The 22,662-nt window shown below is 40.7% G+C and overlaps 1 protein-coding gene across 1 annotated transcript in view; it reads right to left on the bottom strand.

Annotated features, from left to right (window-relative positions):
• Glg1 (golgi glycoprotein 1) overlaps window positions 1-22,662 on the bottom strand; it is a 96,344-nt gene that overhangs the window by 20,385 nt on the left and 53,297 nt on the right. The window contains 10 exon segments of the mRNA NM_017211.2: window positions 873-1,010; window positions 2,223-2,376; window positions 4,515-4,616; window positions 6,092-6,213; window positions 11,371-11,585; window positions 12,324-12,507; window positions 14,450-14,521; window positions 15,740-15,943; window positions 19,168-19,383; window positions 21,624-21,710. Of these exon segments, the coding sequence (NP_058907.1) occupies window positions 873-1,010; window positions 2,223-2,376; window positions 4,515-4,616; window positions 6,092-6,213; window positions 11,371-11,585; window positions 12,324-12,507; window positions 14,450-14,521; window positions 15,740-15,943; window positions 19,168-19,383; window positions 21,624-21,710 (1,494 nt within the window).

A 22,662-nucleotide genomic window follows, 5' to 3' on the forward strand; every position in this document is an offset into this window, starting at 1 on the left:
GAAGTTTTCTTCTCTGAGTCTCAATTTGATCAATCAAGTAGAAAAATAACTCCATTTCCATGTACTTCATAGGCTGTTTTAGGATAAGTACATCATCTACTGGTATATATCAGATACACACGAATATGTGGTACCTTGCTATCACTAACGGGTTTAATGTAATCTATAAATGTTAGAAAATAAATTAAAAAATAGAAAAGAATGAATTAAAAGTGAGTCACAGTGAGGAAAGAAAACGGAAATATGCTAAGGAAGGAATGTCTAACATAAACAATGCCTACCACAAAATCTTATATTTTTGTCAGAGCAGGACATATTTTGGCTCTAAGGTTTCTTTTGTTTAAAAAAATTTTTAATTTTAGTTTAAATATAAAAGTATTTTTCTGGTAGAGCGCTTGTCTAGCAAGCGCTAGGCCCTGGGTTTGGTCCCCAGCTCCAAAAAAAAAAAAAAAAATTTCCTGAATGTTATGTATGTGCAACATGTGTATGTATGCCTGGGCCTACAAAAGTCAGAAGAAAGGAATCAGATCCCCTGGAACTGGAGTTACAGATAGCTGTGAGCCGGTGTGTGGGTGCTGGGAACTGAACTTGGGTTCTTTTCAAGAACAACAAGTGCTCTTAATTAACCTCTGAGTCATCTTCTTAGACTCTTTTACTCTAAACTTTAAACAAAGAGGGAAAATAATCAACTCTAAAGATACAGAAACCATAACATTAAAACATATGAAAAATGTGTTACTCAGATATAAAAATAAAAGACTCTGGTGGGTTTCTTCTAGAAAGAAGACTGAAGAGATAACAAATCCCACCAGCAAACACTGAGCTGGACGTCATGGGGACTTTAGGAAAAGGAAGAGGAAGCAGGCACCGACCTGACCAGTCTCTGTCTTCTCACTGCACCACTTTCCTAGATCTATCAGGCACTTGTCCTGGAGGGCAGGATCCAGCTTAACATCCATGGCACGCTGGTGTAGGATCCTCTGGACTTCAGCTCGGCATTCTCGTGAGAGCTATAGAGAAAGAATGAGTAAGACTTTAAAAGTAACAGAAATAAATACATGAAGCCCCTATCAGAGCAAACTAAACGAGGCCTGTAGTTTACCCCTTGAAATCTATACAAAATGGTATCTTCAAGGAAAAGAATTAAATGCTTTAGGAAGCTGCTAGAAATTCAACTCTACAAGAAGTTTGTTCCAAGGCAGCATTTTCAGTAAACCATTAAAACAAAGGTGTCCTAAAGTATCCTGAAAACAAGTGAACTGGATCTATTCAAAGTAGGGTTTTGTTTAAGCAACCTTGCTTCTCGATGAGTATGGATAAAATATTAGATCTGACTCAGGCAAGATTTACACATACATGCTGCATGCAGGAGACGACAGAGCATCAGTTACAACACACAGTCTCGAGAAACACATACACACAACACACACACACACACACACACACACACACACACACACCCCATAGAGAGAGGGAGAGAAAGAGAGGGAGAGAGAGAATAAAAATTAGGGTCAGGCTCCTAGCTATTATATTATGATATTTTCTAATTTTACCTCCTAGGTCTGAGTCCTAGACACTGAGACTAGGCTCAGAGGATATCTGCACCAAGTATATAAAGTAAAAACATGGCTACCATCTGTAACATATGCAGAAATAACATTCAATAAGGTCTCAAAATGAGATATAGCAGCATTGTAGGTGGCACCAGAAGACAAGAAGCTCACACAAATACCTTAAAGGGTAGCAACTGGGGCAGGGAGATCCAAGAAGCTTATATGGAAGCTTCTACTCCCAACGAGTGCATTGCCAGAAAAGTCTCATTAATATAAAGCATTTGTGTTTTGCTGCCCAAAGTGTAGAAGCCTAAAGAACCATTTGTATGCCAGATAAAAGCTTCTAATGGATCTTTAAACCTAAATAAAGTTAGAACAGCAGAATTTAATTGTCCATTTGTAATTTGGATTTTGAAAATTTAAAGAGAAAACCTGGGACTGTTTCCCCATATCCTTTGTTTAGAACAAAAACAAGTCAACACACAGGAGAGAAGCTGGCTGGTGGGACAACCGGACCAGCAGGGGTACTCACTGAAGGACTGCATTTCTAGTAGTAGAGCATCCTGCAATCCTACCACACACACCTGCAAGGCTTCCTTGCGATGACAGAAACCAGAACAGCAGATAGGAAACAAGTGACAGTGGGAAGAACCAAGGGTGGCGGCATACCCTCCGTCCTTGCTCTTCTGTGCGGTAGGCATGTCTATACAGGCAAGAAAACACAGCTCCGGGAGGCATAAGTTCACTGGTCTCATTCCAACCATGGGTGTGGCAAAGACGGGAAGCATCTCCCTGGCATTTCCGGTATAAAACAGGGTCCAACCTAGAAGGTTAAGAGAGAAGCACTACTTTCCATATTTTCCTTCTCACACACTCTAAGGGTTTTGCTGGCTCCCCACCTGCTTCCGACCAAGTCCTAAGGAAGTCGGGCTGGCTCTGAAGCCGCTGTGCACCTGAGGATGAGCTTCTTGGTCCTCCTGCCTCCACTTCCCAAACTGAGGTTACAGGAACCAGCAAGCACACCTCACTCTGAATGCTGATCACAATGATGCAATAGGCAATGTATAGAATACAGGGGCTGGAGAGATGGCTCAGTGGTTAAGAGCACTGACTGTTCTTCCAGGGGTCCTGAGTTCAATTCCCAGCAACCACATGGTGACTCACAACCATCTGTATTGAGATCGGATACCCTCTTCTGGCTTGCAGGCATACATGCAGCGGAAAGCTGTATGATGTATACATAATAAATAAATATCTTAAAGCTTCAACAAGATCAGGGAACAACAGGGACAAGTCTCCTGCTCAGAAGACTCTCAACAACAAAACCAATTTCTCCATCTTCCTAGGGAAGATAAAGCAGTGGTTTCTTTAATTAACCTGAAAATTTAATTCTGAATCATCCGAGGACAGGAATGTATTAAGCCTGTTTGTTTTCTCTAAACCAGACTAAGGAACGCCTGGTTCTGTTCACGTCTTATTGTGAACTGTAGGGGGAGCTATTTAATGGAAGGAGAGATGCTGATATTAATTAATTTATGAGATTATGAAGCCTATTTTTGGTCACAGAATGGAGTAAGGGGAAGAGGAGAAATCACTGTCTTGATCAGGGAAAAAAGTACAGTAAACTCAAGTTATTTCAGTCCAGATAGCTTGAGGAAGCTCAAAAAAGCAATCATCCAGTTTCCTTTGATCTCTTTCCAGACCTATTTGCTTGTTTGAAATAGGGTCTTGCTATGTAGTCAAGGGCTGGCTGGAACTTGCAATATTCTGCCTCAGCCCACATTATACACATAGGCACTCATGTGCCATAATGCCTTCCAGACTAATCCATAGAACCACACAGAACCTCAAGTAACCTTTTTCCATTGACATGTGTCAATAAAATGTAAATTAATCATCAAAAAGGTAAAGATCATAGTATACTAACTTAAATTAGTTTAGAAGGAAGCAGCTTATGGGAAGTAGAGGCAGCAGTGAACCCAGTGTCAGCAGCACTGGAGTGGAAAAGAGAACAGGGTACAGAAGAGGAGGTGACACAGCTAATAAAACAGTGACTGACTGTAAGAGCATGTTTCCAATTCATCCTCTCTTTTTATTTTGCTATCAAGATAAGACAAGCAAACTGTCACATGTGCAATGTTATCCTTTTAGCGTCAAAGTTGAAGATGCTCTTGAGGTCTGTACAGGTACCAGGACTCTTCTCAATAGATATTTGTGTTATTAGAAACTGTTTGAGTCCAACTTCCAAAGTGGTGGTGAGCAGGGATGCTTGGTACAGGCTGGTAGTGGGCTGACTCTGCTTTTAGACACTGCTCTAGAAGCAGTAAGAATAGGTTTTCTGGGGGTTGGAGAGAGCTAGCTATCCAAGAATTTGAAAAGAATTTAATTTGTTATCTATCATAAAATATAAAAGTGGGGTGTGGGGACACAGCTTGGTGGAGGAGTGTATACAGAATGAAGCACTAGGTTTAGAACCTCATGAGAACTGCTGACAAGGTTTGGTGGATGAAGCACTTTATGTTCTATTATGAAGCCTGCTGACCCCAGTTTGATTCTTAGACCCTATTTAAGAGTGGAGGGAAGGGCTGGAGAGATGGCTCAGCAGTTAGGAGCACTGACTGCCCTTCCAGAGGTCCTGAGTTCAATTCCCAGCAACCACATGGTAGCTCAGAACCATCTGTAATGGGATCTGATGCCCTCTTCTGGTGTGCATGAAGACAGCTACAGTGTAGTCATATACATAAATAAATAAATCTTTAAAAAAAAAAAAGAGTGGAGGGAAGAGAACAGATTCCATAAAGTTGTCCTTTGATCCCAACTGCTCACCGAGGCAAACTGACGCACATCGTGCATACATATACACTATTAAATTCTTCCCCACACACACACCCCTTATTTTGACATTGACCAAACAAGGGAACAGAATGAGGCAGTGCCTTCCACTGGTTTTAAAATACTCACTTCCAATCCCGAGAGATAAAATACTGTAGCTCTAAGAGACGGTGTTCACAGTCTTCCACCATTTTCTCTGTGTATAAATGTTCCATCAGACATGAAAGAATCCTGGCCATTAAAGGGGTAAATTATAATGAAGAAGTGTTTGGATGACAGGCTTCAAAACTCATTTCAACGCCTACTCCCCAGGGTAACATGATTTATTTCTCTGAGAATCACACAAATTAACCAACCTTGTCAGTAATTATTGACAAGTTTTATGTCAATAAATCTACCAGTTTTATGTCATTCTGGACTTCAAACTATGCATAAGTAAGCACTGTGTAGCAACTTTATTTTTATTTACTATGAAAACATTCCAACAGACACAGAGGAGAGAACAGTGTACTGGCCACGTCTGCTCTCTAGAGCTTTTGTGAACCTATAACCAAATTTGTTTTAACTCCGTGTCTTTTGCTGATATTTGAAGCAAATCTCAGTAAACACTTCAGCCTATTTCTCTAAAATTTGAGATCACTGTCACATCAACAGTAACAATAAAAAGGGAAATCCATCATATAAAATAAAAACCTAGGCCAGGCAGTGATAGCACATGCACCTAGGAAACAGGCAAGAGAATCTTCATCCAAGTTTGAGACCAGCCTGGTCTATAGGGTAAGTTCCAGGACAGTCAAAGCTACACAGAGAAACTCTGTCTCGAAAAACAAACAAACCAAGCAAGCAAACATAGCCCTCTTGTCCCCAGATCTTAAATATTTTCAAGTATCTTATGTCTTTTAAAATATTTGTTCAAGACCCAGCAAAGGGCTACACATTATATTTAATCAAAGATGTTGGGGATATGTTAAAGAGAGCTGATGGTTCTTCAACAGGATTCAGTTCAATTCCCAGCACTGCCATAATTATTCTGGTTCCAGGGAATCTGACACCCTTTTCTGGCTACTGTGTGTTACCAGGCAAGTAAGTAGTACATAGACACGCATGCAGGGAAAACACCCATACATGTAAAATGATTCTCCTTCTCTTCCCCTGTCCCTCTTCTGGCTGCCATGGTTATTATACTATAGACATTCTTAGTCTATGCCTATCTATCTCCTTCGCCAACATAAACCTTTAAGCTGCCAGGCATAGTGACGCACACCTTCTAGCTCATTGCTTGGGAGGCAGAGGCAGGCGGGTCTCTGAGTCTGGTCAGCCTGGTCTACAAAGTGAGTTCCAGGACAGCCAGGGCTATACAGAGAAACCCTGTCTTGGGAAACAAACAAACAAACATGAGAAAGGCAGTGTGCCAAGTGTGTCAAATTATCCTGATATCCTTGGAGTACAGGACACTCCTCGGTGACTATCAGAGAGGTCCATGCATGCCCACTCACTGTCAACAAATACCATCAAAGCTCTGGGGTTAAGTGTCTCTCATATCATGGGTTAATAAGGTAGACCAGAAGTTTCAATCTCAATATTAGTTTTAGCAAAAGATTGGTGTGCGTCCACGAAATGTTAGTCAAGATGTTAAACTACTCAAAAGCCGTTTGAGAGAATGTCCTCTGTCGGCAAATAGAACACAATATGGAGAGTGAACCTACATTGGGTCTCCGGATCGTATATGTTTGCAGGCTGTCTGTATTACAGATTCACAAGCTTCATTCAAAGCTCGATCAATGCGGTAGTCTGCGCCAGGGTCAGTCTCCTGAATCAGTGTCTGAAGCTGGATTGAGGGGAAAAAAAGGTAGTTTAGGCACAGAGAAGAGCAATGTCACACCAGCAGATGCTCAGTCTAGCCCATCAAACACAACTCAAACAAACATCTACAGACGTTACTTGCTACATTGAAAAACTGCTGTTGGGGGTTGGAGAGATGGCTCAGCAGTTAAGAGCACCCGACTACTCTCCCAGAGGTCCTGAGTTCAATTCCCAGCAACCACATGGTGGCTCACAACCATCTGTAAAGAGATCTGATGCCCTCTTCTGGTGTATCTGAGGCCAGCTACAGTGTACTTATATATAATAAATGAATAAGTCTTTAAAAAAAAGAAAAAAGAAAAAAAAACTGCTGTTGGACATTTGCCAATTTCTTTCTCCATTTGCCACTTGCCCTGGGTTTTCTGTTAAAGTCACTGTGGAACTTGTACATTTACCTGGTCTGCCCTTTCATGGGGCATTTGCAAAACAAGTCTTGACAATGTGCCTATGCAAGCTCATTTCCAACTAATCGGCTTCTCAATGGTGCTTTGAAGGAACCCAGAGTTGAAAAGAGTAAAAGACAGTTCAATTAGAGAATAATTTGATCCTAAAAAGGCTGTAAATTTTGCTGCAATGACATAGGTGTCATAACAAGCACACTATGTTTTATTAAGGTAGAAGAGAGAGATTTCAATGAACTCCTAGCTGGACTTAGAAAACAAGAACACACTGGACAGTAGTGGCACACTCCTTTAATCTCAGTACTCAGGAGGCAGAAGCAGGCAGATTTCTGAGTTCAAAGGCCAGGCTGGTCTACAGAGTGAGTTCCAGCCAGGGCTGTTATACAGAGAAATCCTAGCCCAAAAAGCAGACAGACAGACAATCAAGAACAAAAAAGGAAAAAGGAAAGAATGTTTACAATGTATCACTTTTTATCAACTCTATTTATACCATAAGCACTAACACAAAAGGCTTGCTGTAAAAGACCGGAAGCTGAGAGTGCACTCTTTCCATCCACTTTCACTTGGCCCATCCTTCACTGAGGATAAAGACAGAAGACAGGGGCCTGCGTGGAGGACTTAAGAAGCTATGCATAAGGGGCTGGGGATTTAGCTTAGTGGTAGAGCGCTTACCTAGGAAGCGCAAGGCCCTGGGTTCGGTCCCCAGCTCCGAAAAAAAAAAAGAACCAAAAAAAAAAAAAAAAAAAGAAGCTATGCATAAGAAGACCCAAGGATGAGTACTGACCTGATCTATGTAACATAAACTATGAGAGCTGGACAATTTCTTGTGCCACTAAGTTTTCACTCCCTCCCTTTTTTCCCCTTTATTTTTATTTTATGTGTGCAACTGTTTTGCCTACACGTATGTCTGTCTAACCCATGCACATACAGTGCCTGTGGAGGCCAGAAGAAGGCAGCAAGTTCCTTGGGACTGGAGATATAAATGTTTTAAGTTTTCTCTGGAAGAGCCTCAAGTGCTCTTAACCCCAGAACCATCTCTCCAGTCCCAAATTTTAGTTCTTTTAACTACAGATTTTAAGAAATGGCCAACTGTGGTGATGCACGTCTTTAACCACAGCACTCAGAACATAGAGGCAGATGAGTTCAAGGCCAGCCTGGTTTAGAATTCCAAGACAACTACACAGTGATATCCTATCCTAGAACAGACAACATGATGCCTCATGAGAAAAAAGCATGGTAAACTGCAAAGCATTTTATAGTCAGAAGATCACTATTACTACAGCTGGGTAGAAGATCATTATTACTACAGATGGGTAGAAGATCACTATTATTACAGATGGGTAGCAGATGGGGCTGTGGAGTGACAATCTTAAATAAGAGAAAGAAAAACAGGAAATTACAATCCTTACAGCTCTAAGCTCTTTTTTTCAAGATACTTCAGCCAGCCCAGGAGGGGCAACAGTGGGGGTAGAGGGTGGGGTGGGGGTGGGGGGTCACATAAGACTTTAATCCCAGCACTCAAGAGACAATGGCAGTTGGATCTCTGAGTTTCAGGCCAGCCTGGCCTACAGAGTGAGTTCCAGAATAGCCTGGGCCACACAGAGAAATCCTGTCTCCAAAAAAAAAAACCCCAAAAAACAAAAAACAACCAAACAATCAAACAAGGTTTAGACACGTTCTGTGTCACTGGTTTATCCTTTCTTGGAACCTTCTCTAGTCTGTACACATCTGACCTGAGATCCCACAGTGGTTCCTACGAAAGCTCTAGCCTCTACATAGAGATTTCGGATAAAGAAAATAAAGATCCCAATTCTATTATCCTAGAAAGAATCATTAAGAGAGAACTATGAGGAAAATGTCGATATTCTGGGATAGAAAGTATCTCTATAAACGTTGCTGGTAATCTGGAAGAGCTAGAGAGTGCTGTAGTCTGTTGTCAGAATGCTTACTTTGTGAGTGAACTGTGATGCCTGTGACCAGGATCAAGGCAGTAATGTCTTTTTCTAATATCCCATGGAGTCTAGTAAGTTGATAATCCAAGGAATTATTGCCTTTCTAGAACTCAGTGTTGGGAGTGTGGAAAATACGCAATTGGAATACAAACTGATCCAGGTGAATGGTGAAGGAATGCTTTTAATCTGAGACCCTGGGAAGCAGAGACAGGCAGATCTCTGTGAATTTGAGGTTAGCTTGATCTACATAGCAAGTTCTAGGACAGCCAGGACTACATAGAGAGATCCTATCAAAACAAACAAACAAAAAAACAAGGAAAAAGAATATAAATTGATGTTATGATTATATATACATTCTGCCCTCTGATATTAACCAAAATCCCTGGAGCAAAGCTCAGAGAGAATTTGTCTGAAGAATACATTATGTGGTCATCCCTGGTGTGAGAATGCATGGGCGGAACTCCTTAGTCATAACCCAACAGAACTCAATAGTTGGTAGATGTGATACATCTGGAGGCGTGTATACTCATCAGGACAATAATTATCCACATACTTTACACTTCAGTGATAACCATTTCCAGTTTACTAAATTAATCCAAGGAGAGACAGGGGTTGGAGTCTGCTGTGTCAAGGAAGAAAATTTTCAAAGTGAAAGAAACCTGCCCAAATTGCTTGAATGTATTCTTCAGTTTGACTAATGCCAGATACTATAGAAGACAAAGGAAGACTCTCTCCCTTTGGAGAAATTGCCTTTAGTTTTTGTGAGAAAAGGCTTTAAAAAAAAGAATCCATACAATAAAAATGAAGTGTTTCCTTCGTGAGCATTGTTAATGCAGTCAAAAGCACACAGTTCACTACTTGTGCTCACCCTCTGGGTTTAGAAGGCACTTTCTTCTGGGCACAAAGGGTGGTGTGGGCGGGACTTATCTATCTTTGAAGCTGAGTCACTAGTTCTTTTAACAAGCTAACTTTCCAAAAACCTTAGGAATGAACTATGTGCCTCAAAATAGAGTTGGGTCCATCTATTTTTTCCTGAACAGTTTACAATAGGTGTGAGCTGACTATAGATAGGTTGGTTCTTCCTCCCTACCCTGCTTTCCACAACCTTACAGATGGAATTAAGGATGAAAAGCAAACACAACAGAGGCTGTCTCCTGAGTCATCCTGGACTGCAGCCGGGCACATTCACTGGCACAAAGGGCAGCCCGGGCAACTGCCAACAGGACCACAGAGGAGTGCAGTGCTCTCCTCTGCACAGCCTCACAGCAGGCTCCAGAAGCCTTCCTTCTAGCTGGTTCTGCTATTTTAGAGAAGAGGCTGCATTTGTCTTCCCAAACCGCCATATGACCTTAACGTAACTGCTGTACTATCTACTCTGGGAAACAGTTAACAGAAACTGATTCCATATCTAAAACTCATATAAACTTGCATTTCAGACTATAAATTTTTTTACAGACTGTAAAATTTTGATTTTACATGATTAGCTAGAAAATAAAATTCAAGTAATACTTAGTTTTTAATAAAAATACCAAAAACAAAGTAACAAATGAATTATGGTTTCCTAAGCTGTGACAGGTTATAAAACTAAAGTATCTTTCGTGTTTTAAAAGGGAAAGTCATGGTAGTGGTACACTGTAGAGGGTTACATTTGGTATTCTAAATTGCACAAGGCTTTATCCAATAAAAATAACAAAGAGAGCCAAAGGTAGCGAGACAGATGCACTGCCCAGTATTCTGTTGACTGCATTGTGATCCTCAGTTACTGGACTGCTTACGAACACACTGGATCAAGTCACTTTATTTCTCCCAACCGTCTTTATATTCTTGTTTGTAAAGTTTGGAGCTGGTGAAAGACAGATCTTTCTGTCTAATTTCCATGATTTAACCAATAAAGACAGTTTATTCTGAAAATGATTCTAAAAATTATCCCTAAGACTTGTGGCGTATCAGTAAAAAAGTAAACTTCCAGAAATTTTCCATTCATGTCAACTCTCAATTTCAACTCAATCAAACTTGTTATGACAGGCAAGTTCTCTTCTGCTGACAGCCTCTCTTCATTTTGAAGAGACCAACTTGCCTTGGCAAGTTCTTTAGAAACAGGAAAACAATGGATTTCCTTTACCTAACTCCACAGCAACTTTTATTGATTATGAACTCAAGCTTTGTTGTGCTGCAACTTCTCCATCCTTATTAAAATCTCCCCACAGGAACGTATCTCGTGTATCTTTACTACCTGACGCTCACTGTGATGTCAGAAGTAATACAGAGCAACCATGTATCAGGTCAAGGTTCTGTGGCTGTTGAAATGTGACAGTTGTGCTGGCTAGTTTTAAGTCAACTTGACACAAGCTAGAGTCATCTGAGAGGAGGGAGCCTCCATTGAGAAACATGCCTCCTCAAGATCAGGCTGTAGGTAAGCCTGTGGGGCATTTTCTTAATTAGTGATTGATGGGGGCGGGCGAGTGCCCAGTCCATTGTGGGTGGTGTCTCCTCTGTGCAGATTGTTCTGGGTTCTATAAAAAGCTGAGCAAGCCACAAGGGGCAAGCCAGTAAGCAGCACTCCTTTCCTTACGGCCTCTATAGCAGCTCCTGCCTCCAGATTCCTGCTTGAGTTCTGCCTGGACGTCCCTCAGTGGTGGACTGCGCTGTGGAAGAATAAACGTTTAAAACAACCCTCTCTCCCCAGGTTGTCTTGGGTTAAGGTGCTTCATCGCAGAACAGTAATCCTAGGAAAACAGTCAAGGTGACAGCAGAACTGCTTTTCCTTACCGCCTGCTGGCAGTTCATTCCAAGGCTCCCCTTTTCACCCCGGACTACTTTCATCAGACAGTGGAGGGTGCGTCCTTTCCGATGTAATCCAGAACAGTGGTGTTCGATCTCCCCTCGACAGCTCAGGATGATCTCGGGGCTCAGAGAGAAGTCTTCCATCAGCATGCGTCGGTAATCCAGCATCTCACCTTGGCACTCACTGCTCACTTGTCGCCCTGGTAGGGGTAAGTCAGACAGTTATGCAAAGTGCGGTGAGGACCAGAACGCTCTACTCGCTAAAACACACGATTCTGTCTGGAAAAGAATAAGCCACAGCCTTTCCAGATGGAATTACTATCTAGGTTGAAATGCTTAGAACGTGGCAAAAAACTTTCAGCATAAAGCAAAAAAAGCTTAGACTCCAGAGACCCAGGTTTATCCTGCAGGTTGTGCACTGTAGATCTTATCAACTAATAATGCAAACGTTTTGCCGAAGAAGTCCTTTTCTTTTTTTGATGTAGGGGATTGAGCTCATGGTCTCATTCATACTACATATCAATACGAAAACTATTGGAGGTGTAAATAAACAGAACAATCTTTATTGCCCTATACAGCTAAAGTTTGTGGAAAAGAGTATCCTTCAAAAATTCATGACAACTCCCCACGTCTTGGAGCTATAAATGTGAACAGAGAAAACAAAAAGAAGTAACCACCCAGTCCTCAAATCCAAACACAGAACAGTTACCAGTTACTCAGTTTAGTGATAGAGCCAGGACTGTTAAGTCCCATCGCTCTTATCAAAAACTCACAGGACATAATGTTATCCCATTCTTCTAAAGAATGCTTCAGTAGTCACTCTAAAAATCAAAAGGCCTACAATAAACACAGAAGAAAACTCCTAATTACAGCTACAGGAACTTCAGAATGTGAACTGAAGAAGGAATGACAGCAGGGGAAAAGGAAACACACATCACCTCTGTGCACGGCTGACTCCAGGCACATCAGAAGGTAGGAGAGCCTGGCCTCTCGGGAGCGAGGAAGGTTTTCCACATTACATCGGTATTTTTTCAAGTCACTCTTACAGGACTTGGCCAATGAATAGCTGACTTTATAATCCTGGGCAATGAGCTTCTGCCGTGTAGTTAGTGCTTCTCTACACTGGGGAAAGAGTAGAAGGAACGACCTTAGGTCTACACTGAGACTTACTGTGGCTCAGCTGCCCTCTGATAAGCAGAAACTCAGAACCAAGCATGTTGCACTTCTTCCCAAAACGCCTATCTGGACATTTGTTTTGAAGCTGGCTCTAGGGTCTGGAAATATGACTCAGCATTTATTAAGAGCACTTGTATCTCTTCCAGAGGACCCTGGCTCCATTCTCAACACCTACATGGTGACTCACAGCCATCTACAATTAATTCCAGTTCCAGTGCCTCTTCTAACTTCTGCTGACACACATACAATGCATCTACATACATACAGGCAAAACGCTCGTATATGAAAAGTAATAAAAATAGATAATAAAAAATCTGACTCTAGTATAAAAAGAGTAAATAGTAAAATCACTGGGAAACGGAAATCAGGCAGTAAACTGGTAGCTAACTGTTGCTAGAAGGACATCACACAGGTTTTTGGTGGGTCCGAATATACTAAACTTGACAAAGTATTCTTTTTCTCTTCAACCATACTTCTGGTATAAATTTCACAAAACCTGAAGTGACAGCTGATATTGTATTTGGATGTTCTATAGTACAGAACTTTCTATTACTCTGAACCCAGTAAATACTTTAGCTGTATAAGAAAACAAAAGATAGAATTGCAAAATTAGTTAAAGTATTAAAAAGATTCTTGTATCCATTCAGTGACAGGACTAACAGTAATAAGAATATTTAATGAGATAATAATAAAAAAATTAAACAACTGGTTATCTATGGAGGATATTGGTGTGGTTAGCCTATACCTACCTGAGTATGTAAGCTGACATTAGTGTAATTCTAATTCAAAATTTTCAATTTTTACTCCCAAAAGGTGTTTCACTATATAGGCATCACAATTAGAAGTTCTTCCTTTTTTTACTCTTTTGGTTTAAGACAGATGCATTTTTTTACATTTATTATTTAGTGTGTGTGTGATGGGTGTATGACAGCATGTGTGTGGAGGTCAGAGTCTCTCCCCTCCAGTCCTGTGGGCTCTGGGATGAACTCAAGTCATCAGGCTTGGTGGCCTGGGCCTTTATCCTCTGAGCCATCACACCAGACTTTACTTGCTTTTAAGATGGAGTATTCACTATGTACCCAGACTGGCCTCAAACTTTAGATCCTCCTTCCTTAGCCTTCTGAGTGAGGGTATTACAGTCATGTGTTGTCACACCGCGTGTCCAAATATACTTTATGTACTTAAAAAAAGGTGGGGCTGGGGATTTAGCTCAGTGGTAGAGCGCTTACCTAGGAAGCGCAAGGCCCTGGGTTCGGTCCCCAGCTCCAAAAAAAAAAAAAAAAAAGGTAAAAAAAAAGGTGCCTTAACTCTGGAGAGCACATACGTCATTAGTCATTCATACCTTGATAAAGGCAATTCTGTAGATCCATAGTTTGAAAATATTTGGGGAAAAAAAAAAACCCAATGTGTTTGTATTAACTACCCACAGGTGGTTTTCTAGTCATTATCCCCTAAACAATATAATGTACAACTGTCATTATAGCAGCACCTCATCTGCATTATGTGAGATATTTAAAACAATCTAGATACTATGTAAAGTTCACAGGACAAAGTGCATAGGTTAGACACAAACACTGTGACATTTTATAAAAGAAACACTAAATTTCTTGGTGTTTGAGTATCTGAGTAGTTTTTTGAAATCAATCCTTTGTAAATAACACAAGAAAAAAGCCCGGAGTGGTGGCACATGACAATAACTCCAGCACTTGGGAGGTGGAAGGAGGGTCAGAATTTCAAGGTTGTCCTCAGCTCCATGCTGAGTTTAAGGTCAGCCTGGGCTATGAGACTGTATTCCAGAAACAATCACTCAAATCTAAACCAAAAAAGGAAGTAAGACTGTGAAAGCTTTATGAAATTAGTAAGATTTTAGTTCTTTTCAAAGAGGTACCTTTTCACTCATGGATTCTTCAAATTTATGGTTAAAAAGGCATTTATACACTCTTCCTTCACCAGCTTGTGTCTATAAGATAAAACATATACATTATTATTACTATTACCTAAGTAGGTTTGCTGTGATATATCCAGCCTTATACAGAACTTTTATTAAATACACTGTTAATTCAAAAACTCAAGGACCTATCAGAGTGAGTCTCTTTTAATTTGATACCATAGTCAATAAAACTTTATAATCAGGGGCTCTGATAGGTAATTTTATAAATTCAAAACAGCAGGCAGAAGGGGAGGGCACATGTGAGTCAGAAAAGACAGATGAGTGCTGAAGTGAATACAAAGTTCAGGGGTCCAGCGTGTATAAGGTACTGCAAGAAGAAAGGAAATGTAGATAGAGAGACTGAAAGCTGACTACTGAATCAGCAGGCTCTATTCAAGGACTTGGTTTTAAAGTTAGATAACTTCTATTTCTTATTTGTTTGTTTGCTTCTTTTGAGACAGGGTTTCTCTGTGCAGCCCTAACTGTCCTGGAACTCACTCTGTAGACCAGGATGGCCTCAGACTTACAAGAGCCACCTGCCCCTGCCACCAAGCCCAGTCATCTATTTTATTAACCTTAATCAAAACCACATAAAAAGGTAATGTAATAGACTTAGCCACAGGATATGAACAGGACTTCCTGGTAAAATAAGATTCCTAAAGATAAAATAGATTTTCTTTTTTTTCTGTCTTCCTTGAGACAAGGCTTCTGTGTGTAGCCCTGAGTGTCCTGAAACTCCTGTAGAGCAGGTTACCATCAGACTCCATCGATGGCCTCCGCCTCCTCAGTACTGGATCCAAGTGGTGCCCCACACTGCACCACAGACAAGACAGGTTTTCAACAAGTGAAACTGTGTCCAGCATGGTGGCCCACACCTTTAATCATGGCATTCAAAGGGCAGAGGCAGGTGACTTGAGACCAGCCTGATCTAAATGGTGAGTTTCAAGACAACCAGGGCTATGCAGAGAGACCCTGTTTATAAAAACAAACAAACAAGCAAACAAATCTAAAATGAAAGACGAGAGAAAGAAAAACAATGTGTGTAGAATGTCAGACAAATTGTTAACCAGATGTTACGCCTTCAAGACTGGGCATCCAATACTACTTTTTCTATCCTGGGATTAAGTCCATCTTCTGCTCCAGTAGTTTTCCTATTTGTGAAGTTTGTGCTCGTATATTTCATTCTGGAATACAATACTACAGATATCCTTATAAAGAGAAAGGAAAAACAGCTTCTTAGTGACTCACATTCTCACAAAAGCGCTCCCGATCATCTCTGCAAGCAAAATACAAATGCCGGTCTAAATGAAAGTCATCCGAGGACAGCTCAGCCACCCTAAGAATGGCTTTCTTGCAGAGTTCTGAGACTTGAATCTTGGGCTCTTTCTCTTCTGCCTCTTTCACCAGGCCTTTTTCCAAACATGATACCACCTCACCTTGTGAATGTGCATCCTAAAATAGCAAGAGTATTTTAAAACTTTCACCATACAGTATTCAATAAACATTGGTTAAAAAAATGGTTGTACAGAGACTGGATAGATAGCTCAGCGGTTAATAAATTAGTATGGTTTAAATGTTAGGACACGGGGCTGGAGAGATAGCTCAGTGGTTAAGAGCACTGACGGCTCTTCCAGAGGTCCTAAGTTCAAATCCCAGCAACCACATGGTAGCTCACAACCATCTGTAATGAGATCTGATGTCCTCTTCTGGTGTGTCTGAAGATAGCTACAGTGTACACAGTATATATAAATATAAGAAATAAATCTTTAAAAAAAAATGTTAGGACACCTCCTCCCCCCATTAAAGCAGTAGGCTTTAACATTTTTAATTACATCACTTATTTAGTTTTGTAAACGTATAGCGAGAAAAAAATTGTTTCTTTCTTTTTTTGAGACAAGAGTTTCTCTGTGTAACCCTGGCTGCCCTGTGCTTGCTTGCTTTGTCAGCAAGCAATTCATAGGAAAGTCAGTCTCAGTCTCAGTCTCAGTCTCTGTCTGTCTGTCTGTCTGTCTGTCTGTCTGTCTGTCTCTCTCTCTCTCATCTTTGGGGGTCAGTTGCAGCAGCAGCAAATTTGAAGTTTAGCCCTCAAGAAAACATACCCATGGCCCTGAAGGAAATGGCGTAGAAGGAATGTATTTTTTTCTGAGGTAGGCTGAGCCCATATCACTGCCCCTTATGCATAAGAAACCTGGCATGTGAAGATGGATCCGGTATGAACAGAAATTCAGTTAGTTGGTAGTTAAGAAAGAAAGAAAGAAAGAAAGAAAGAAAGAAAGAAAGAAAGAAAGAAAGAAAGAAAGAAAGAAAGAAAGAAAGAAAGGGAGGGAGGGCGGGCACTGGATGTGTGGATATACACCTACAATCCTGTATCTGAGAAACTAGCTACATACAAATGTATTTGTTATCTCCAAACCAACAAGCAAAAACGACAAAAAGCTGAAATGATAAAAGTAAAGCAGAGGAGGTTCAAGGGAGCACTGTGTTTTATTAGACCTGAATAAACAAGCTGTCTTGGCTTTCAGCTGCAGCCACTGCAGACTTAGAAACCTGAAGCTGGGAGCAGGTTTCATACTGGTAATGCAGAGAATGGGGGAAGTCAATCAGCTCTTGCTTTTAAGGGCAATAGAACTATCTGTAACTGGGAACTCTATTGTCTGATCTCCGAACACAATGTAAAACCATCTAAGATTCCTGGAAAGTTAGTGTGTCAGGAGCACTAGTGTGGAGATTTTTACAGAGAGTGGGGTTTGGAATCAAATGTAATCCCCAACACCCTAAAGAACGTCAGGGGACCTTCCTAAATGTATCAGAGTGACTCAAATGCTTTGTGTCATTTTAGTCTGTTAAGAAACACAAATACACTCTTTCCTAAACCAGCCTTTCACTGACTGCCTGCAAGCTTCATGTCAAGACCAGAGCCTTTGATGTGAGCACTGAGGAGAGCAGGGCCCCGTACTAATGTGAAAGAATACCAGGGTTCAGTGACAGGCAGACAACTCAACGCTAACTCCTGCGTTTTAGCTACAGGACCCTAACACCATTCAAAAATGTCTACAAATCATAAACAAACAGCAGGAAGGACAAGGAAATAAGAGTTTTCTTTTCCATCTTAGGTCAAGATTCATGAGCAGCAGCAATTAAGTGACACCATGTCTTTGAGTACCTCTCCACTGGCGCTCATTACATTTCAAGACTTTCTTTCATTTTTGCAGAACGTCTAGAACCAAACATCCATAGTGACATCCTATTTGACAGACTAATATGAAACCCATCTTGTGGGTGGAACAACCTTTCCTCAGGGGTTGCATGTCAGATATTTATTTACATCATCATTTGTGGAGAGCTTCTGGGAATTTGGTAGGAATTTGACTTTGGGTTAGGATAAGGAAGTAGGCTCAAGATGAGTACAGCTGAGGAATGCGTTCTCTGTATCTTGAAGGGTCTCCTAGGACCCTGAATGCAGTAATCATTGGACCTTTGTTTGTGCTTTGTTTGTTCCTTAACTACTCTGTTTATGCCTTAGGACTGACTATTTCCTTTGCATGTACCTAGAATGGTATAAAAACAAACTGGAGAAAAATAAACCTGCTCCAGCCTCAGCACTGGCTGGAGTGATGTTATAATGTTGTCTAATTGTCTTTTTCTTTTTAATCCTCACTCCCTCCTTCGAGACCCTGCTGACTGACTGAACTGGCTTGGTCAATGATTCCTAACAGTAGCAACATTGCAGTTATGAAAATAGCAACAAAATAATTTTATGGTTGGGAGTCACCACAACATGAAGAGTTAAAGGTGGAAGCATTAAGTAGGTTGAGAACCCCTGGACTAATTAATTTCAAAAGGAAGATCAGTTGAGTAGTTACTTCATTTCTGCCTTTATTATAATCAGTTCTTTAGTTAATCAGTTCATAGGCCATTTTTCTTCTGACTAGTGAGAAGTAGCTTCACCAATCTTAATTTCTCTTCTCCCAGAAAACAAAGGTGATAAAGAGTATTAACTGGGGCTGGAGAGATGGCTCAGCGGTTAAGAGCACTGGCCGCTCTTCCAGAGGTCCTGAGTTCAAATCCCAGCAACCACATGGTGGCTCACAACCATCTGTAATGAGATCTGATGCCCTCTTCTGGTGTGTCTGAAGACAGCAACAGTGCACTCATATACATAAAATAAATTAAAAAAAAAAAAAAAGAGTATTAACTGGTCATTCAATGGCATGTTGAGCCACTTTGGATGGAGCGCTCAGGGCATGCCTGTGAGGGTGTTTCCAGAGAGGTTCAGCTCAAAGTACTAAAAGAAGAGTAATTTGGAAAAGCGACAGAGGTCCTGAACTGAATAAAAAGAAGGTAACAAGTGGAGCAGAGAAACGTCTCTGTTTCCTAGCTGTGGGTAGAATGTGACCAATCACCGCAGGCTCTCACTGTATGCTATCTGCTCAGGAAGCCCAAATAAGTCTATCCTTCCTTCCTTCCTTCCTTCCTTCCTTCCTTCCTTAAGTTGCTTCTGGTAGATATTTTGTTACAGCGACATGGGAAATAGCTAATATATTGTTTTTTTGGTTTTGTTTTATTAATTTGAACTTTAAGATCACCTCAAGCCTAGTTTTCTCTGAAGTGAGTTACACAATGGTTTTCATTTACTAAGTTCACTGGTTCATTGGAGAAGTAGATGTAGTAAATACCTTTTCCCCAAGGCGAATGCTGCCACATTTCAAGAGGTTGATGTCATTTTTGCAGTCATCCATGAAGCCACAGATCAAACGATAATCACTAAAAATGATGGCTGTCATTTTGGTAATGTATTGATGACACTGGTATTCAGTGATGTTGCCTCGGTGATCCACCAAGCAGGAAACCATGTAACCTTTTCCAACTGGTTCTTCAGCACACTCTTTAATCTGTTCCAAAAGAGAAAGGAAAAAAAAGGGAGGCTGTTTTACAGGTGTAAAATCAATAAACCACGTTTAAATCAAGAAACTTAGAGGTTGGGGATTTAGCTCAGTGGTAGAGCGCTTGCCTAGCAAGCACAAGGCCCTGGGTTCGGTCCCCAGCTCTGAAAAAAAGGGGGAAAAAAAAAAGAAAGAAACTTATTTTGTTATTGTTAGAAATAATTTCTTACTATGGAGCCCTGCCTGGTTTGGAACTCTCAATATAGCAGGCTAGCCGTCAACTCAGAGATCTACCTGCTTCTGCCTCCTGAGTTCTGAGATTAAAAGCTCTTTACATAGGAGTCAAAAGGGGAGGATGTTTAGAACTACTGAATTTAAGGAAAGCAGTACTGTTCTGTGATACAGCTATTGTCTTCTTGGAACTCCTCAACTATCATTCCCTGGTAGTGAGTGGATCATGAGAACCCTCTTATTCCATGGCATTCTGTCAGCATTTCTCTACCCACTTTATATTAGTTATACAATGAAGTCTCCATAAAACTCTGAAGAACAAGGTTTAGGGAGTTTCTAGATAGCAAGACACAGATTCCTAGAGGGTAGAGCACCCAGGAGTTGGGCATAGAGCTTAAGGCCTTTCTTCTATACCTTGACTTGTGTATTGTTTCATCTAGATCAATGATTCTTAACCTGTGGGTCCTACCCTACAGGGAGTAGGGTGGGGGTCAAATGACCCTTCTCACAGGGGCCCCCAAGACCACCAGAAAACTCAGATATTTATATCACGATTCATTGCAGTAGCAAAGTTACAGTTATGAAGTAGCAACAAAAATAATGTTATGAGTTGGAGTTATCACAACTGAAGGAGTTGTGTTAAAGGTTAGCATCATTAGGAAGGCTAAGAACCACTGACCTATATCCTTTCAAATTCCATTTATGAGAAGGCAGTAATTATGTTTTCCTCACTTAAGCACTAAAACAGAGAAACTGGAAATCCCGCATTTGGGGAGAGAGGGGAGACAGGGTCTCTCTATAGAGCTCTGGCTCTCTTGGAACTCACCAGGTAGACCAGGCTGGCCTTGAACTCAGAGATCTGCCCGCCTCTTCTTCCTAAGCACTAAAATTAAAGATGTGTGCCACCCTACCCAACTGAACCCCAATTTTCTTTTCTATTTTTCTTCTCTTTTATATTATAGCCTACTGCAGTTTCCCCCTTCCTCCTCTCCTCCCAGTCCTCTAACAAACACATCTTCCCTCTCCCCCAGATTCAGTTCTCCTCTGTTACCCTTCAGAAAGAAAAGCAGACCTCCCAGGGATATCAACCAAACATGATATAACAAATTACAATAAAACTAGGTAAACCATAGTTTTTTGTTTTTTGTTTTTTTGTTTTTTGTTTTTTTGTCCCCCTTTTCTTTTTTTTTGGAGCTGGGGACCAAACCCAGGGCCTTGCGCTTGCTAGGCAAGCGCTCTACCACTGAGCTAAATCCCCAACCCCAAAACCAGTTTTTTAACCAATCAGAAGAACTAGTTAAATCACCCAGGGACCATGTATTTATTGTGGTGAATGTTTATAACAGGAGCTAAGGAGGATTTTGAGTTTAGCAGTGAGCCTTGACTGTATTCCTGGTTCCAACATAATCTCCCTCCTGGGAGAAGAAAGTGTCTTTGGTACCAGGATGTTTATAACATCACAAAAGGTCACAGGGGCCAGTGGTACTACTACAATGAAAGAAGAGCAGCCAAATGCAAGGAGGGATCCCAGCACTCTGGAGGCAGAGGCAGATGGATCTCAGTATTCTACGTATTGAGTTCTTGACCAGCCAAGGCTATACTGTGAGACCGTATCTCAAAACAAAACATCTTTACAGAGACATATAGTTCCAGTAACTGTTTCTGTCACTATATTACATTTATAATTATATAAATATTGATTATTTTAAACACTAATACCTATTATCTGATACATATGCTCAACAGACCCAACTGCAGAGCCAAATCACTTAGAAAGGTTTATAGACCTCCAGGGAAATCTACTCTGGTAACCTCAGTGTATCTGGGAGATAGCAAGAGCCCGATCTTACCCTACTGGGTAGGTAATCACAAAAGATCACACATCCTTCTTGGTTCACAACCAAGGCAGATGAGAACTCCAAGAGAAGAAAAGCAACTGAGTCATTCTCCTAAGTGAATCAACAGACTCTACTTTGTCCTACAGATCACAATAGCCACAAAACTATTTCACACTTTACCTCTGAAATAGTTGACTTGCAAACTTCCCTGGCCACAGATTCAAATTTGGGATCAGTAGTCAGGTTCAGCTTGTAATTCCACAACAACTGGGTTCAAGAGAAGAAAACAAAAACCTGATTAGAACACCATGAAATTTATCATGGGTGATTATTATAAATGACAAAAATAATTATACAGTCACTTACAGCACATTTACATTTACAGTAACACAAAAGTCATCATATCATAGACAAAGCACCCAGCATTCAGATATTCTTTCTTTCCTGCTAAATGATGTTTTTACAAGTATCAATTAAAATTATGTGGTACAGGGGCTAGAGAAATGGCTCAGTAGCTAAAAACATGTACTGCTCAAGACAGTTCCCAGAACTCAGTTCCAAGGCTCATAACTGCTTAAAAATCCAGCTCGGGGCATCTGACACTTTCTTCTGGCCTCCACAGACACTGCACCCACATATACAAACTCACAGATAGACACATGTAATTAAAAGTAAAAATAAAAAAATTAAGTGGTATTAAGAAAACTAAATATTGGGGTTGGTGATTTAGCTCAGTGGTAGAGTGCTTGCCTAGCAAGCACAAGGCCCTGGGTTCGGTCCCCAGCTCTGAAAGAAAAAAAAAAAAAAAAGAAAACTAAATATTGACGAAGTCCCTGATAAACTTTTGGAGAAAATATCTATTTCCAAAAAAGTCTGCCTCAAATGCTCACATGTGGCAGGGTTTGTTTCAGATTTCACAAATTTCCTTAAGGAAGGCTGCTCAGATTCTAGTTTCCAGGAATATTCATCTTTAGTCCCTGAAAACACTTGATTGACCATTCACTACATGGTTAAGTTTTTTGGTTTTACTCTGTGTTTATTTATTTAATGTGTACAGGTGTTTTGCCTGCTGAGATTAACTACCACTGTGGCATAGCCCTCTCGTCTGAAGAAAACATCTTTTTTTTTAAAAGAATTATTTATTTACTTTATGTATGTATGTGAGTACACTGTAGCTATCCTCAGACTCACCAGAACGGACATCGGACTCCATTACAGA

This window comes from Rattus norvegicus, chromosome 19, assembly GCF_021556685.1.
Source record: "Rattus norvegicus strain SHRSP/BbbUtx chromosome 19, alternate assembly SHRSP_T2T, whole genome shotgun sequence".
Lineage (NCBI taxonomy): Eukaryota > Metazoa > Chordata > Mammalia > Rodentia > Muridae > Rattus > Rattus norvegicus.